This window comes from Thermobia domestica, chromosome 12, assembly GCF_964235325.1.
Source record: "Thermobia domestica chromosome 12, izTheDome1.hap1.1, whole genome shotgun sequence".
Taxonomy (NCBI): domain Eukaryota; kingdom Metazoa; phylum Arthropoda; class Insecta; order Zygentoma; family Lepismatidae; genus Thermobia; species Thermobia domestica.
Genome location: NC_137465.1, coordinates 209,574,238 through 209,591,775, shown reverse-complemented (window position 1 = coordinate 209,591,775; position 17,538 = coordinate 209,574,238). Strand labels below are relative to the sequence as shown.

Sequence of the window (17,538 nt, the reverse complement as noted above, 5' to 3'; positions counted from 1 at the left end):
TGATGTTTCTGTAATATTCGGTTGAGAGTATTTAATCAAAGTTGACTTAAGTATGAAAATGGGTAAAAGCATTTCCCGAGAGTTTCTAGAGATCATGTGCTTTGAAGTGTCCTTGAGCATAATTTATGGTCCTTCATACCCGGAGAGTTTGTCCATCTGATGCATGATATAATAAGAGTAAATTGATCTGTTTATATGAGCTTCTGAAGATCTCTTAGATTTAGTAATAGAAATGTTCTGTAATATGTTGACTAACTAAAAACTTTTGTTTTACATCCTTACGTGTGTTGTTTAATTTCTTTTTTTCAGAGTCCACCTTCAGAAAGCAGCCAAAGCTCTCGTGAGACTCCGCCAGCCACGTTGCCTGATTCTGCAGCTCCATCTCTTCCCCCTTCAACCACGAGTGCAGTCTCATCTCTATCAGCGTTTGAGTCAGTTACGTCCATGGCTGCCTCACTGGCTGCTGTAGCTGCTTTGAGCAGTAGTTCAAGTGCTGGTGCCACTGCCGGCACACCGTCCAGTTTGCTTTATCCCCAATTCCCCTGGTACCTGTCTCCGCACTTAGGGTCCCGATATCCTGCCACAAAGGGTGATACACTTGAAGTGCCATCCTCCAAACAAGAACCATCACTGCCATCCACGGAGCAACCGCTGGACCTAAGTGCCAAGCCTCGGAGCGCGCTTGCAGAGGGCAGCAGTAGTGCGGATAGGTTGTCGTCGTTCCTCAGAGTACCAGACAACAAACACATTTTCAAGTAAGTGTTCTTACTTCTCTTCATACACAATTCCCTCCTATATTCAACAAAAGTTTCATTACCAGTTTATCGAAAGTTGCAGCAACTATGAAAAGTCGTTTCACAAGAAAATTTACAATGCTGCAAAAATCAGTGGAATTATCTCTAACCAAATCATTACGTGGGAGTTTGTAACTGCATAACGTTGGGTGGTTAGACGGTTTCGTATGTAGATTACGGCACACAGTTTTCCATTAATTTTGGTCTTCTAGAAAATATGTATCTGGAGTTTCTAGACTGGAGTTAGATACTTGAAGTAATTCTTCAACTGACTGACTATACTGAATCAATACCGAAAATTGTATGCTTATCGGATTAAAAACCGTGGAGCACTTGAAAAGAATGTTCCTTATTTTGAATGAATACATACGGGGTGTTTCAGTCAATTATAATCCCTTTTTCATTTTATTACTGTGACCAAACGAAATGAAGTACTCGCAAGAACAAAATGGCTTTCAGTGGGTAGTATTCGGAACTGTCCAAACAGTTGTATCCTTTTACTAGTGACGTTGTAACTTAACGTGTGTCCAAAGACGTTGCCATATTTTTGGTTCCCTTTTAACTGTGATTAATGACTTATACATGAGAGCTCGGGAGGCTACTTTGCTTTTTCCTCTCTTTTTCCCCCTCGCCAATGAAAGGTAGATGATCCGAAAATAAACACACTAATTGCCTTCTCAACGGAAAAAGAAAGATTTTCTGCTGAAAATGTCATATAACAAAACAACACAAACCATTCAAGTTTCCAGGCTACTTTTTTCTTCGATCAGCTTTTACTCGCCTCCTATTCTGACCGAGAACTATCAAACAGTTCGAATTTCTTGTCAACACCGGGTTTCGGAGAAAATATTTGTTTCGCTACCATGTAGTGGGAGGAGAAGGGTTAATAATTTAATTCCCTATATCACCCGCTAAGGCTTCTAAACTTTTGCGACAAGATTATGATGGAGCGCTGTTGGTGATATTGTCTTATACACTGGAGTTCAAAGTTTGTTTTGAAATCTGGAACACTTGACACCTATACGGACTTCAAAAATGGCGCCACCCTTGACGGAACAGAAATCACTAATTGCCTTCAAATGTTGTACAGTGGTATCTTGAAATGAAATCGTTCACTACCGTGCAGAAAATGTTCATGAAGAAGTATAAGTGTTCACTTGTTCCGGATAAAACTGCAATCAAAAGGTTTGTGAAGCAGTTCCGTGCCACGGGAAACGTAACAGGATGAAAAAAGGCGGGAGCAAGCCGTGCGTTTGAACACCTGGAAACATCGAGGCCATTCGTCGCAGTGTAGTGGACTCTCCATCGAGAAATTTTTGAGACGCTTGTCTATGAAAAATAGTGTATCGTTGACCAACTTTGACAAGATCTGCAGATGTTCCTCTACAAAATTTCATGTACATTCCATGTGCTAACGAACGCTAACCGTGTTAAGAGGGAGGCGTTCGTACGTAAGTTCGGTGACCACATGAAAGAAAATCCTGATGTGTTGGATAAACTGTGGATGACAGATGGAGCGTGCTTCCACCTCACAGGAAACGTAAACAGACAAAATGTCCGTTTCTGGGGGATTGCAAAATCCACACAAAATCGAGGAGACCAGCCTTCATCCGGCCAAACTGTCAGTGTGGCGTGCACTGTCGATCAACGGGTTGATTGATCCCTTCTTCTGTGGACATGTGACTGCGGAAAATTATCAGGAAATGTTGGCGATCTTGAATTGCGAAGGAACAGGTTCCTATTACGTCGTCAGTGGTTCCAACAGAAGGGAGCTAGACGGCAGACGACTGCAGAAGTGCTCAGTTATCTCCATTCCAAGTTCCAGGATCGCGTGGTGTGAAATCGATTTCCGGCGATCTTTGATTGTGGATTTTCCTGGCCATCCATCAGCCCTGACTTGAACCCCTGGGATTTTTTCTGTGGAGATTCCTGAAGGAGAAAGTGTTCGCTATGGCTTCTCGTACGCTGCAAAATTTGCGTACGACAGTCATTGATTGCTGCAAACTTGTCGATAGAGATATCTGTAGTCGGGTTTTCCAGAACTTCACGATTCGCATGCTGGAGGTTCACAATAGGCGTGAGAGACACATTGAATATGTCATACATTCTGTTCGCCAGTAATGAAACTTAGATCAGTACTCTTTACAGTAATGCTTTGGTTATTTGTAGACTATAATTCGTTTGGTCTCAGTAATAAGATGAAAAAGTGACTGATTGATTGAAAAACCCTGTAGTGATTATTGCTACGAGGAAATAAATACATATTGACCCATAACTTTTGTGAACATGATTCAAGTACACCGACAACGTTTGGGAGGTGATTCCGGACACCAAGATAAGACAAAACGTATAGACTAACCTGGGTGTACGAATGCTTCCTTTCGGAGTTATAGGCTGCCGAAAACATTAATAATAATAATAATAAAAACCTTTAAAAGCCCATAGCTCCAATACTATGGGACCTACCCTAGTCGGCTCAAGACTTCACTTAAGAACTAGTATGTTCTCTATCCAAATATCCATGTTTCAGAATCCTGCGGTACTTCTGCAACAGTTTTTACAGAGGTAGTTGGTGAGTACCGCAGGATTCTGAAACATGTATTTTTGGATAGGGCACATACAGGGCCGGATCCAGGATTGTCTGAGGGGGTGCAACAATAACTACCAATGCATTTGAATTTAAATTTGAGTTTTTTAAACCTTTAGGCATCTGTGATGTGAATGAGGAATTTCTTTGCAAATGCTGTGTCTGCTCTCGATGAATTCGTTTCCTTCAACCTTCAGAAAATTGACTTAAACTATTGATTTTGCAAAACTCGCTGCTAGCTTCTCACTTTAGGTAGTGTATATTTACAGCGAAGGGGGGGGGGGGTTCACATGCACCTTTGCACCTCCCCTAAATCCGGCCCTGCGCACATATTAGTTGCTAGGTGAAGTCTTGATCCGAGTACGGTAGGTCCCATAGTTTTGGAGCTGTGGATCTTTAAAGTTCATTTTTTCATGTTTTCGGCAGCCTGCGACTGCGAAAGGAAGCATTTGTGACCCCGGTTGGTCTATACTTTTTGTCTTATTTTGGTGTCAAGAATCATCTCCCAAACTCATAATAGTCCAGCTTTATTTTCAAAAGATACGTACTACTAGGCGACCATACGCCGAGCCGCTGTTAGAAACTTAAAAGTGATATATATTAATAAAAGAAGTGTAACCGAAAATTAATAAAACTTGTGTAACAATTTCATTGATATATATTTAGTTCTTTGGTCAGTTTTGTTTTAGTAATAGATGTTAATCATTTTCAAAACTACAGAGTGGTCCAAAGTAGGTATACAGTCCTGTATGTTTTATATATGTAGGTCTGTATACCTACTTTTGGGCTACTCTGTATAATGAACAATAGAAGGTTAAATTGACAATCGAAGAATTTTTGTTGTTTCAGTTCATCTTAGTGTTTTATTTTTGCCTGCATGACATGTAACTATTAATAATTTGTTTATTAGTAAAGAATATAAACTAGAAAGGTGTCGTGGTTTCCGTACTTTCCTCTCTCGAACAAAGAGACAAAAAGAAGATTCTGCTAAGAACAAAACTCATATTACTTATTTTTGATTCAAAAGATCCAATATATTTTAATCAAAAATTTTCTTGTAGGTCTTATAGGCCTATCTGGAGAACTACATATGTAGCCAAACCCAAACTATCAGTTAACTCAGTATGATGTGCTTATTCCATAGAAAATACGAAAACTCGATCTAGGGGCTGTTTAAAAATCTTGACATCCAGCGTTCCAATTATATTGTTTAAATGTACTTTAAGGTATTAAAAGAGCATTTCTAAAATATAAACAAGTAATTATGGGTTATCTTCCATCTCAAACTGTTGTCCTTGTTTAAGACTAGCAAATGTCCACACGTGTTATTAATTTCTTCCTTTGCACCTTTTATGTAGACTTCGTCTTAATACGGAAGTTTTGCATAAAATTCGAACTCCTAGTGAGGATATTTTAGCGAACCACCTTCACCCCTTTTTTCTTCCTTTTTCTGGATCAAATCTCTAAAAAAAGTGTTTAATTATTTAAAATAAAAAGTCTGAAAACCAATCTTCTTGTCTCTAAATTTAAAGAATTCCGGGGTATGGACACCTGATTATGGTAACTGCAACCTACGCACCGTTCTTCTTTCCACCTCTTTTCCTCGCTTCTAAGTCAAACAACTAAAAATGATGAAACAGGGGTGTAATTATTTAAAATTAGAAGTGTATATTCCAGATTTCGTGTCTTCAACTTTAGATTCCGAGATATAGACGGAATATATAATAAAAATAATATAATATAGTAATTGTTGATCCCACTCCTTTTTTCGTCCTACCCACTTGTAAGCAAAATATTAAAAATACTGAAATACGCGTCTAATTATTTTATATATAAGTCCATATACTAAATTTCATGTCTAACCGCGAGAGATTTGAAGATACTAATCAGAGATTCGGACATTTTAATATAATAATTGCAACTCTTTTATTTCTCGCCTTTTCTTGTCCGATTGCCAAAAATCCTTCCGTACTGTTACCTTACGTCATAAATCCTATGTATTGTCCAAATTTCGAGTTCCTAGCTTTAGTGGTTTTGTTTGGTCGTTGATCAGTCAGGCAGTCACTCAGGACAACTATTTTTATATATAAAGATTTATCTTCCACTATGTGTTTCGCGGCCCCCTCTAAGGCGTTGGAATGAGGACTTAAAATCATTGTTGTTGTCCCAGTCCTGCAACTGTAGAAATACCCCTAAGTGTTCTAAATGCGCAAACTTTTCAATTAAAAGGTAAACATTCGGTCACTTTCTAAGAACCTGCTTCTGCTTTTCATAAATTGTGGTTAATATACTTTCTCTGTCCTCTTTTATGCTTACCTAAGAATATTCTCAGAAGAAATGGTAGTTATTTTGTAAGTTAATTGTGTGTGGTGAGTTCTTTACATTGTGCATTTGATACATAACAAGAGTGCGAGTTAGGGATTTATTTTATGTGTAGAACAAGGTTTCCAAAAATATATTTAAGAAGGGATAGGTATATATAAGATTATAAACGAATGTGCAACAATTAAATAGTATAGTTTAAGGCGAGATCATAGGACACACAATTCAAAAAAAGCAGATACAAGCTCTTAGAGAACGATTGAATGTTTAGTGTTTAAGAGCTTGACTTACTAAAAAATAATACTTTTTTTTTTGTTTGTTTTTCATAAGTGAAAGAGAGAATGAAATGCAATTTATCATAATCATAGAGAATGTTATTGTACAACAGAAAATATGAAGCTGAAGAATTTTTAGGGTTGCCATCCGTACAAATTACATTGTTGCCAGAATAACATTTCCCCCAAATCTAAGTTAAGGCAGTGACTAAAGGAACGAACTCAGTTGCGTTTGATTACGTATCATGTTTTGGTATCTTGTGAATTACTTTTTAAGTAACATTATTATTTAATTTCAATAACTCTGTGTTAAAACTATTTTGTGTACTACAAGCTAAATACAACTACTCTTGATCCCTTACTGAAACGGATGGATATACCTGTGCTATAAGACTTTTCGTATTTACGCATGACATAGTTTGGAAGACTAAAAAGTGTCGGGTGACTTTTACACTGTTACTCTTCGAACTTAACCGTAGGAAAGAATTTTCGATCAAAACCTTTGAAACAAGATAAATAAAAATAAAAAAGAAACAGAGCAATCGCAGAGATTTTTTTATTTGTACTAACATTAATCGCGTCGTGAACTCCAAAAGTAGGTAGGATATTTCTTTGTGCTTTTTTTTTTTGTTTGTTTGTTTGTTTGTTGTTGAACTTTCTAATCCATATTTGACATACGAAGAAGATTAATACTTTTGATGAAAACCAAGTTTGAATCTTAGTAAAGTAAATGTCTCGAATATAATGTTCATTGTTACATACAAATGCCTAGATTATTATATGCATTGTTAATACCATTAGGTATCGAACAGTGTTGGCCAGCGATAAGGTTTCTGTGTGTAGTTTGGATTTAGAATGTAAAAGTGCGTAATTTTGTTGAAAAGTCCACAGCTGCCCAGGAAACAGTGCGTAAGGGCTTCACACCTGCCTCCATCTTTGATAGTTTACTTTCGTGTTTTAATCCCCTCTTCGTAAAAATGAATTATGACACCTCCACCACCATCATCGAAGCTGGGTGATATCACCTTTTGACCTTAGTAATTTTGGTAAATGTTTAGCACATGGGGTCCAGAAGTACGTAAAAAATACAAAATTTACGGAAGAAATGGAAGATGCAAGTGCTTAGACCTAACATAATCTAACCAAATCTAACCTATACTAAAGTAAACTAACTTAAACTAACCTAATATTAATAAAAATAAGCGAAACTCTATTATTTTTCCTAAGGACCCCTACGCTAATATAATCTAACATAAAGTAACCTAACTTAAACTAATCTAATGTGAGCAGAAACTACCGAAATTGTAACTTTTTAAGAAAAAATACCTGGACCCCTTCTGCTAAACATCGTTCGTATTTTTGTCAGCGGCCTCGTGAGAGCTGTGCACGTTCACTTCTATTTGGGCTTTAATTTTTTCCTCGACCGTAAGAACCTTTTCATAATAAGAATTTGTAAGCAGCCTCTTTGCTTTTGTGTACTTCTGTCTCGCAAACTTGCTGTAAGTCTATGGTCGTTGCTTCGTCGATAAGCTCCAAGTCGAATATCTTGTGAAGGTAAGAGATTTTTAAGCTGAATAAGTTGAGATTTTTATTTCCCTTGCCATGTTTTGCTTCGTAAGTGGATTTATTATGAATTCTTTGGGCAACGGCGTTAATGGATACTAGTGTTCTCGTTTCACTTGGTCGACCTGTTCTTATTTTATCACCAACAAAGGTTATCTCACTGGGGGATTATAGCGGTTTTATGAGCTTCCAAATATTTAGTGATGGCTTGTTATACTTTTATAGCAATCACAGAAATGCAGTTGCATTTGATTTCACACTCCATCTTCAATTTGTAGCTGGTGTCCTCTGTATCATCTTGAGTCATTTGTCCTTGGATTATGTGTACCAACTCTTCAGTGCGATCTGGAGCTACTGTAGAGGTATAATATGTGACACCAACACCACTAGATATATCTGTGCACCAAACTTAAATATTCAACCTGACGAACTATAATCTTTGAACAGTAAGATATTCGTACCGGTTCTTAGTACGAAGTAAAGTTACGTTAAAAAGTGAGCTGGGCACGGGTATGTAAGTTACTTCATTAAACTTACAAGAAATTTTGAGTACGGTTAAAATGGAGAAAGGGAAGTAATTTACAGGCATGTTTGACCAGACAAGAAAATTTAAAGTTAATAATTTCAGACTATTTCTACAATGCAGGAAACTAATCAGATATGTAGTTCTAGATACCTTGTAATTTCTTAGGTGACAATTGGTCATTGAAACGTGTTTGTTGTATTGTTATTTGGGTGCGTCAGGTAGTTTTATTTGTGATTAATGAATCCAATCGTTGTGTGTTATAAATGTCGTGCAAGTTATACCGTATAGGAAAATGTTTCAAATAAGTGAAGAGAGAAAGGGAATCAGCAGTAGTCCCGTCTGGACTGAGGAATATGGTTGGAAAGGCTTAGTGTTTCCGAATTTTTCATACATTCAAGGGCAATAGGCAAAAAAAATGCAAAAGCAGCACTATTTCCCCAATGTATTTTTGCACAAGTCATTCTCAGTGGACTTTCCTTTGGGTTTATTGACTTTCTTAAACATATCAACATTAGATGTTGTGAAACTGTTTCTAAGGAATGTAGATAATAACATGCACAGCCAGATGTTTTGTTTTACACTTCAGGCATCAACGTGCAGAAGTAATTTTCAACATCAGCAGCATTGTTTCAATGTGCCCAAGTTCCAAGATACACAGGCAGAGTTCCCACCAATGGAAATCTTGGAAAAGTCAAGAACTCAGAAATTTTTAAGTTCGGATTTTTACATTTCAGAACTTATTTCTTTGTTTACCTTACCCCGCTCTTTGGTACGGGATGTGTTATAAAATAAATGCTTTGCAAAATTTTCTACCTACCCACTCATTATATACCTATACATGTACACTCACGTCCAAAGTTATTGTCGCATGTCTATAAATATTTTGTTGTAGAAATATAATTTGATAACGAATTCGCCCGGCATTTCTTATAATGTTAGATCGGCAAAGACATGTATGTGGCAAATTTCATGTCAAAGGAGCATTAAATAAGAACAATAAAAGGAAAATAAAACTTTCTTGTCCATCTAGCAACATTTTGTTTTACTCATTCTAATTTTCGTAATTATAATTCTTTTCCTATGAAATTTACCACAAATATACATTTACCGATTATACACATAGTATCAGTATTAAAAGTACCCTGCAAAATCATTATCAAACTATATTCTTACAAGAAGACAGTTATAGACACGCGACAGTAATTTTGAACATGAGTGTACCTAGTAAAGAAACCTCCTGGTAGAGAAAAACATAATTGCTTTCTTACATTATACATATTAAATCATGACCTGAAAAAGTCAGGGAATTCGTGCTCGCTAAATAAAGTAGAACCCTGACGGGTGGCAGTTCAATAAGTAGACCTGTTCAATTTAACAAGATTTATTATGTGAAAATATTACAACTCAACTTCTTTTCTCGTAACTGTAATACATACTACTCTGACATAAGTAAATAAACACCCGACAAATGCTTCTGTGGATATTGTTACATACCAACGTACAGAAGAAACCAATACTAAATGCTGTAGTTTGCACTTGATTGGAGCCTCTTCCACAGCATGTAACATGTCTGTGGATCTCATACGCTTTCTATTCGAATCCATGTCCGGGAATTGTCTGGTCAGCTTTGACCTATGACGTGGTTCGTCATCCATTAATTTGTGTGGCGTTCACATGTTTCAAAGAAGGATATCAATCCACCTTGTGAGGCCGCGGTGACTCACTGGTAGAGCGTTCACCTCTGGTGTATGGAGTCCTGGGTTCGATTCTAGCTCCCGCCAAGTGAACTTTGTGGTGGAAAAACACCGTGTGCGTGGGTTTCCTCGGGGTTTTCCCATTTCCTCCTACTCTTCATTCCACCATTTCGTTCATTTCTCATCATCACCGTCTCTAGCCTAGCCGGCATAACCGTGGGACGTAAAACTCAAATATTTCATTTCATTTCAATTCATCTTGAATACCTCGATATATTGCGTAGCATTGATGATATGCCCATCCCAAAATATGAGTGTAAATAAACTCTTTAAGTCTTGTGCTAATACTTATTCACACAGTTCAGACCTTATACTAACATACACCTCAATTATATAGCCAGTCATAAACATAAGTCCGTTAACACAATCCATTGACATAGCGTCAATAATCAGCTACGCACCATGCATAAGGTTTTATACAATTTTTCAAAACCTTTGATTAAGCTTGTAAAACCCCAAAATTCACTAATTAGAAGTTCAATATTTTGTAACAACTACTACCGTCTTATAAATGAATATCCGAATAACAAAGAATTCCACGACTATTTAATTCAAGAATTCCGTCCCAAAGACTGAAGCACTTCTATCTCGTTCAATAAAACAATGAGGTTACTAGGGCAACCAATTCAAATTGAACTTACAAATTCCACAATTACCTTACTCTGCTATATTTCACCACCGGATAAGAGGATTGTGGCGAATCGGTTCCACATCCACTATCGACCGCTCTCCGAAGTTGAGTAAAATCAGCTTTTGTCGGAAAATGCACTGCTCCGAAACTGTTGTGGCCTTAGTACATATGACGGTTGTCCAATTACGTCTCCATATCATTTGGTTTTTGTAAATTGAAACTTTTGGCAACGCATCGGTACATTCCCTTACTATGCAAATACTGCTGGACGATTCGTGCAGATCTGTCAACCTTGGCTGCAATGTCATTTGGGAGATTTGATTGGATGGTCCTTGTGGACGACCGCACATATCAGGGGTGGCATGGATTGTTGTTGATCCGGTCTTCTGTTAACGGTTGCTATCAATATGCGTAACACAGCACTTAGGGTGAGCTGATTACTGCCACGACTCCGTTCCCAATTATGCGATCTACAGTCATGTCTGTGCACCATTGTGGTAATTATTGTACTACTACTTATCGGCCATTTGCATTCGTTAGGTGTTACTACGAAAGCGTATTACCCTATAGGTGTCTATTTACTCTAAAATTGCTCCTTTTATGTTACATAAAATTATTACTAGATACAAAAATTTGTCATTGTTTATTCAGGACGAACTAGGTGAGCATTCTTGTGGATATCCGTATATTTTCATCGTGGTGGCACAGAAGAGCGTTTAACAGTAATTCCTTACTCAAATTCCATGCGTGCAACATAGTATTTCCATGAAGCTTTCATATGACTTAATGCACATTAATAGTGACGTACTTTCCATAATGAGGACTTCAACATTTCTTTATTATTTTTAGATTATAGCACTTCATAAGTTGTTAAAACGTGTCTTACTAAGACTTAAAATATGGGCCGCGGTGGCTCAGTGGTAGTGTTTACCTTTAGTGCGTGGGGTCCCTGGTTCAATCCCAGCTTGCGCCAAGTGGATTTCGTGATGGACAGACACCATGTGCGTCAGCTTTGTCCGGATTCTTTTGTTTCCTTTCACTTTCTTCATTCCACAACGTTAACTTAAAAAAAAAAAAAAAACTTAAAATTTTATTTTGAAAAACGTGAAGATAGGCAAAAAATAAATATAATATACAAATTGCTTGAATAATTGTGGATCCTAATTAATTGCATGTACATGTATTTAGCATATGTTCTTAAAAAGTTTACTTATGCATCTCGGTACATTTCAGAGCAAAGCCCCGCATGAGTAATGTGGCTGGTCGAAGAACTTACACCGAAGAGGAGTTGCAGGCAGCGTTACGAGACATCCAAAGTGGGAAGCTAGGTACCAGGAGAGCAGCAGTAATCTACGGAATTCCACGTTCAACCCTTAGGAATAAAGTCTACAAATTAGCCATGGAAAAAGAACGGGACCATCAGTTACAAAAAGCGCCAGATATCAAGCGAGAACCTGAAGAGCCAGCAAGTGAGAAGGCTGGAGGAGAGTCGGAGGATAAAAAGTCTTTGTCGATGGAGGATTTAGTGAAGTTCCCAGGATTTTCAGCCAGCGAGTCTTTGAGGCACTTGTTACAAGGTAGGAAGGGCGGTAAGCAAAATGAGAATTTGGCTATGATGTATCCATACCGTGAGTTCGCGGGCTTGGAACGTAGTGTTTTGGGACCATATATATCTCACTTGTTATCTGGCAACAACCAGGACCATATCAAAAACTCAGCAGCTGTTTTGGATAAGTCTGACCTATCAAAGTTTCCCCTTCTGCCGGAGTTCGTTCGTCGCATGACGGAGGAACGACTGGTAGAAGAACAAAAGCGACAACAGATGAACGGTGTACATTCCAGTGTCGGTGACATTCCTGAGAAGAGAGAGAAGCCGAGGACTGCTTCTGTGATACAATCTGAAAAACTGGGGGAAATGTTATTATCCGCTTCGGAACGGGGAGGAGGGACCCCCACGTCAGTTTCTGCATCAAATGTGATACTAAAAATTCCGTCCTTTAAACCATCTAAAAATGGGGTGGCCAGTGAAGAGACTTGTCCGAGTTTGGCCAAAGCTGAGACTGTTTCTGATGTGCTAGAGTCTAGTCAAACAATGATCTCTGCGGGAGCGAATAGTGGCTCGTGTTCACCAGATCTTGTAGCAAGCAAAGCGATTGGGGCTACGAGTGTGAAAGAAGTTATTGCAAAAAGTATCACTCAGAGGGTTCAAAACAGTGAAAATGAATCAAAGGTTCCACAAACGAATGATGACAGCACTGCGCCACCACTTAAAAAACCAAAACTCGGGGGACCACCTGCAACGGTGGCCTCTCCCACTTCCCAAAACAATAACACTGCAGAGGATAAAAATGCTCAAAAATCGAAATCAGGCAAGGGAACGAGGCCGAAACGTGGTAAATATCGCAATTATGACCGGGATAGCTTGGTTGAGGCTGTGAAAGCAGTCCAAAGAGGAGAAATGAGCGTACATCGAGCTGGGAGCTACTACGGTGTACCTCACTCTACGCTAGAATACAAAGTCAAAGAACGGCATTTAATGCGGCCTCGGAAAAGGGAGGCCAAACAGCAACAACGGTTAGAAGAGAAAAAAGATGACGCCGATAAGAAAGCGAATAAATTAAAATACCCGTTGTCAGCTACACCGACTGTGAAAGCGAAACCTTCGGTTCTTTCCCCTCCAAATAACATAGTTTCTCCCTCCTCCAGTGCGACCACCAACGGCTTGAAGATCCCGCCTATTTTCGATCCGACATTGTCCCCATTAACGTACCCACCATTCCCGTTTTGGCCTTCAGCGCCGTATTTACCGTTCGAGTTTTCTCAATATAGTGCAGAGCAGTTCTTCGCATCGCAAATGATGCAGAGGCTGCAAGAAGACGCCCGGCAGCACGAAGGCAACCCTTCTTTCAAACACGCCAAGGAGATGGCTGAGAATTTGTATAATACCAGCGGAAGCAGTTTATTGGATAATCTAATCCGCTCTAGTCTAGAAATGGGACTTCCAAACAAACCGTTTCCAGATATGAAGCTAGATTCGTTTAGTGATGGAACTGCTCCCGAAAATATGTCGAATAAAGCTCTTTTGGATCAGTTGTGCAAGAACAGTCACTTCCCGCCTTTTACTTCTCACATGTTACCAGAAAACTTGAAAGTTCAACAACAACACGATGAAGGCAAGGAGAAGGTAAGTAGTAGTAGTACTAATAACAATACTAGTAGTAATAATAGCCATGCTATAAAAGCGGAAGGCAGCAGCAACGCCAACCCGAAACCCAGTGAACTAGCAGAAGCCGTCGATCTGTCGAGAACCTCGGCTTCGGAAACTACTTTTGTTGAGGAGAGTTTAGATTCGTCGCTGGATCCAACGGATGAGGACGTTGACCAGTCAGCCGGGGAGGTCAATGGAGTGACCAACCCAGAAAGTGCCTGTGATAAGAAAGAAGTTGACACAGCCAAAGATGATGAGGGTGATGATGATGATGAAGAAGATGAAGAAGTAGTAGATGAATTGGAGGGAGATACGCTGAGTACAGACGGAACCAAATCAAACCAGTCACACCGAGACTGACATTTTTCAACTGTAGCACTTAGAAGGTGAAGATAAATATATATATACATATATATATTACATATACATATATATATTAAAGGAATATTAAGGTGTTTTTTTTTATCTACTAAGACATTAGATTACAAAACCAGAGTGATTTAAAAAAAAAAAACTTAAGGTGTTTTTTTCCACCTTGCTGTACTGAATTGTAAATGTTTTAATGTAGTTTTTTCAATGGATAACTCCGTAACGGAGTATTTCCGGTGGTATTTTTCACCAATTTAAATGTGAGAGCTTTTTGCATATTTTGTCGTGTTTTTCTCTTCGAGGTTGACAATCGTGATGTTGCCAAAGGATGTAAAAAGTATGTAAGGTTGTTCGACGAGACTATATATATATATTAATCAGGGTGTTACGGATTTAAAAGAAAATATGAAATTGTAACTTGGGAATCTTTTTACAAAGCCAACAAAGTAAAAAAAAAATATACTTATTATTGAAAAAAAAAAAGTATCCCAAGATTCTTCAAAGCAGTTGAATAATGTTTGGAAAGACGAAATTAATGTACGATGAATGGATTTTTGCGTTTCCCAGTTTTCTTGTGCGATTATGTATATAGATGAGTGTGTGAAAATATTTCTTAAGTTCATTTGTTGTTTGAGTGTGTTTATTATGTATGTATTTATATAAGAATTACGTGCTCCGAAATTTATACTACACGTAAAGTTCTGATTAATGTGTGTGTGTGTGTGTGTGTGTGTGTGTGTGTGTGTGTGAAGGTATAGTCATACGAATTGTAAGTTACCTTCTGCGAATATTAAGTAGCTGAGTTAGTAGATAGCTGTAATTTTTTTTCAAATAAAACTCTTCGTTTTGCTTTCTTCGCGGTATTATTGTGATACATTGTTAAAAAATGATGGCTGGGCCACCATACGTAAATAATGAACTTTCAATTTGTGAATTACCAGTAAAAGAAGATAAAATAGATTCTTCCGTTAGAAGTTTGCAGAATAATACTCAAGATCTATTTGAAATACAATTTCTAGCAAAAAATGTAATCTCCAACATTTAAACCTTAAACTTCAGTTTTAGTGTATGAACCACCAAGCTTTTGACCCGTTCCATGGGATCTTCAACTGCATAAGAAAAGACGGTTTCGTGGGAGAGTCCTTTTATTCCTTTTTATTCTCTGTATTATTATTATTTTCTTTAATAAGTACAAAAGTATAAGTTAATATACCTAATTTGTTCTTCTGAGTTAAAGTTCAGTTTTTTTTTTTTTTTTTTTTTTTTTTTTTTTTTTTTTTTTTTTTTTTTTTTTTTGTGTTCCACTAACTACTAATATCACGCTTAAGTTGAAAATATAATTAATGATTTTGAATTTTGAACAACGTATTATATGGAAAAACGTTTACAAAATGTAACTTTTTTTGTTAACTTTAAATATTTCTTCTGTATAAGACATGTGGTTGATTCACCATAAATTAATTATATTCTGAGAAAGACTTAACATGAAGTTTTTACGAACTGACGAAGTTGAAAGTATTCGCTGAAATCGTATAGTTTCGAATTAAAGCACGTTGCATTTTTCTGTAACTACTGTACTTATCAGTACCTTAATAGCATTCTAAATTTATAAATGTTTTACTGGAAAAGATTTATTTATAGATAGAGCACAATTATAATGTTTAATTCTCTATAACGTCCTGATTTACCTTTTTCTGACTTCTCAAAACCTAATTTCTCTAGATGGGTGTGAAATCTTGATGATTCGTATATTAAAACTTTCGACGTTGGTGTTGGTCAGACGTGTGGTCTACGCATTCCAATCCTCTATTATATTCTCATTTTGTTAGTGAGGAACGAATGAAAAAGCAGTTTTGAGTACAGTTTTTTTTGGCTTATACAGAATTACGTCCTCTCTTCATCAAAGAGAATTGCTCAAAAATAATCCATTCCTTAACCAAGTTATCAACAGAACGTATAGGGGGGAGGTTGCTTTAGGGTGTCGAAGGTAGTTTTTCCCCAATACTTTTAATTTTAGAGATGAGGCATTCTTTGGAAGAAATCCGGGTGGGTTGTGAGTAATATTGTGATATGATCATATTTTGACATATATATATATATATATAAAATATACAATTCGCAGAAACTCGAAATGGTACGCTAGTCAAAAAGAAAGATTTCTTTTTAATAAAACCTAAGAAAAATCTACGTGTTGTGGAAATGAAATTTCCATCTTTTGTGTGGTGCACTGTAATTGATACTTCATTTTTTTTTTTTTGTGTGTGTGTGTGTGTGTGTGTGTGTGTGAGATTGGTACCAAATTTTTATCATTCGTTATTGTATAACGTTGACAAGGACATCATTCCGAAACTTGATGGTGCTTCATATTAATTCCAGCTGACTGTAATTATTATTATTATTATTATTTTTTTTTTAAAGACAGGCAGAATGCACAATAGAAAAATGTAAACGCTGCAGAAAATATTTATTTCTAAATTAGGAATGATAGTTTTATTCCGCTAAGGCACTATGAAGTATACGATTTACCAGTAATATTATCATTATTAATTCTGTTCACATAAATGCTGTTATGATGGATCAATAACGGAAATAGAATGTCGATAAAATATAATGATCTGTATATCTTTGCTTTGGTGCACACACACATACAGAACAATGTTAAATAGAGATTGGCTATATATATATATTTACAGTATTTTATTAGGAGCACTAATTCATATATATAGATATATATATAAAATCTCGTGTGTTGGTTTTGTGTGAGAGCAGAAGAAAGTGGGTAGTGACTGTTTTCATCAATTTCATTCATGGATTTAAGAAAGTAAAAAAGAATTTTAAAGGTTTGAAGAAACTGCTTTGAGTAATAATCTTGGGACACTGATAACTGTCTGTGATGAAGCCAAATTTTAAATGTATATTTTTCTCTATTGATATAAGCTAGTTAGGGTTTTGTTTTTGACAATGAAGTGCAATTAGAAAGGTACAAGATATTTACAAAACTGTAAATGCACCACCGTAGCAGAAAAAAGAAAAAATGTAACATCCCATTGTAACAATAGTGGCTTCAGTAAAAAAAGAAAAAAGAAAATCCATAGATACAGATAAACTCCCTTCTGCAAGCACGAAAAATAAAGTAAAAACTTCCTCATCGAACGTCAAAGTGGTATAAAATAAACAATAGAACATTTACCCGGACAGATATCAACCATCTGAAATGGTCTTTGCATTCCATTTATGATGCTTCTTGAAAAACCAGATCCATTTCTTCACGAACATTCCGTCATGTGCCAGATATACTATTTAAAAAAAATTAAGAAAAAAATGTTGATCTCAGCCTGTATTTCAAGGCAAGATCATATCATAAATATATATATATATATATATTTAAAAAATATATAAAAAATATATGTATAGTAACAGAAGCAGAGCTTCAAAAGCTTTATTCCTCCCCAGTGGACTTTTTTGTGAATACGAAATGAAGCCTTGTGTTTGCTTCTAATGGACACAAT

At 36.9% G+C, this 17,538-nt stretch overlaps 1 protein-coding gene across 3 annotated transcripts in view; it reads left to right on the top strand.

The window, feature by feature from the left end:
* Eip93F (Ecdysone-induced protein 93F) overlaps window positions 1-15,284 on the top strand; it is a 38,918-nt gene extending 23,634 nt beyond the window's left edge. For all 3 annotated transcript variants that reach the window (XM_081734686.1, XM_081734687.1, XM_081734688.1), the window contains exons 3-4: window positions 310-755; window positions 11,686-15,284. In XM_081734686.1, the coding sequence (XP_081590812.1) occupies window positions 310-755; window positions 11,686-14,020 (2,781 nt within the window). In that variant the 3' untranslated portion in view covers window positions 14,021-15,284. The remainder of the gene's footprint in view (window positions 1-309; window positions 756-11,685) is intronic.
* Window positions 15,285-17,538: the final 2,254 nt, after the last annotated feature.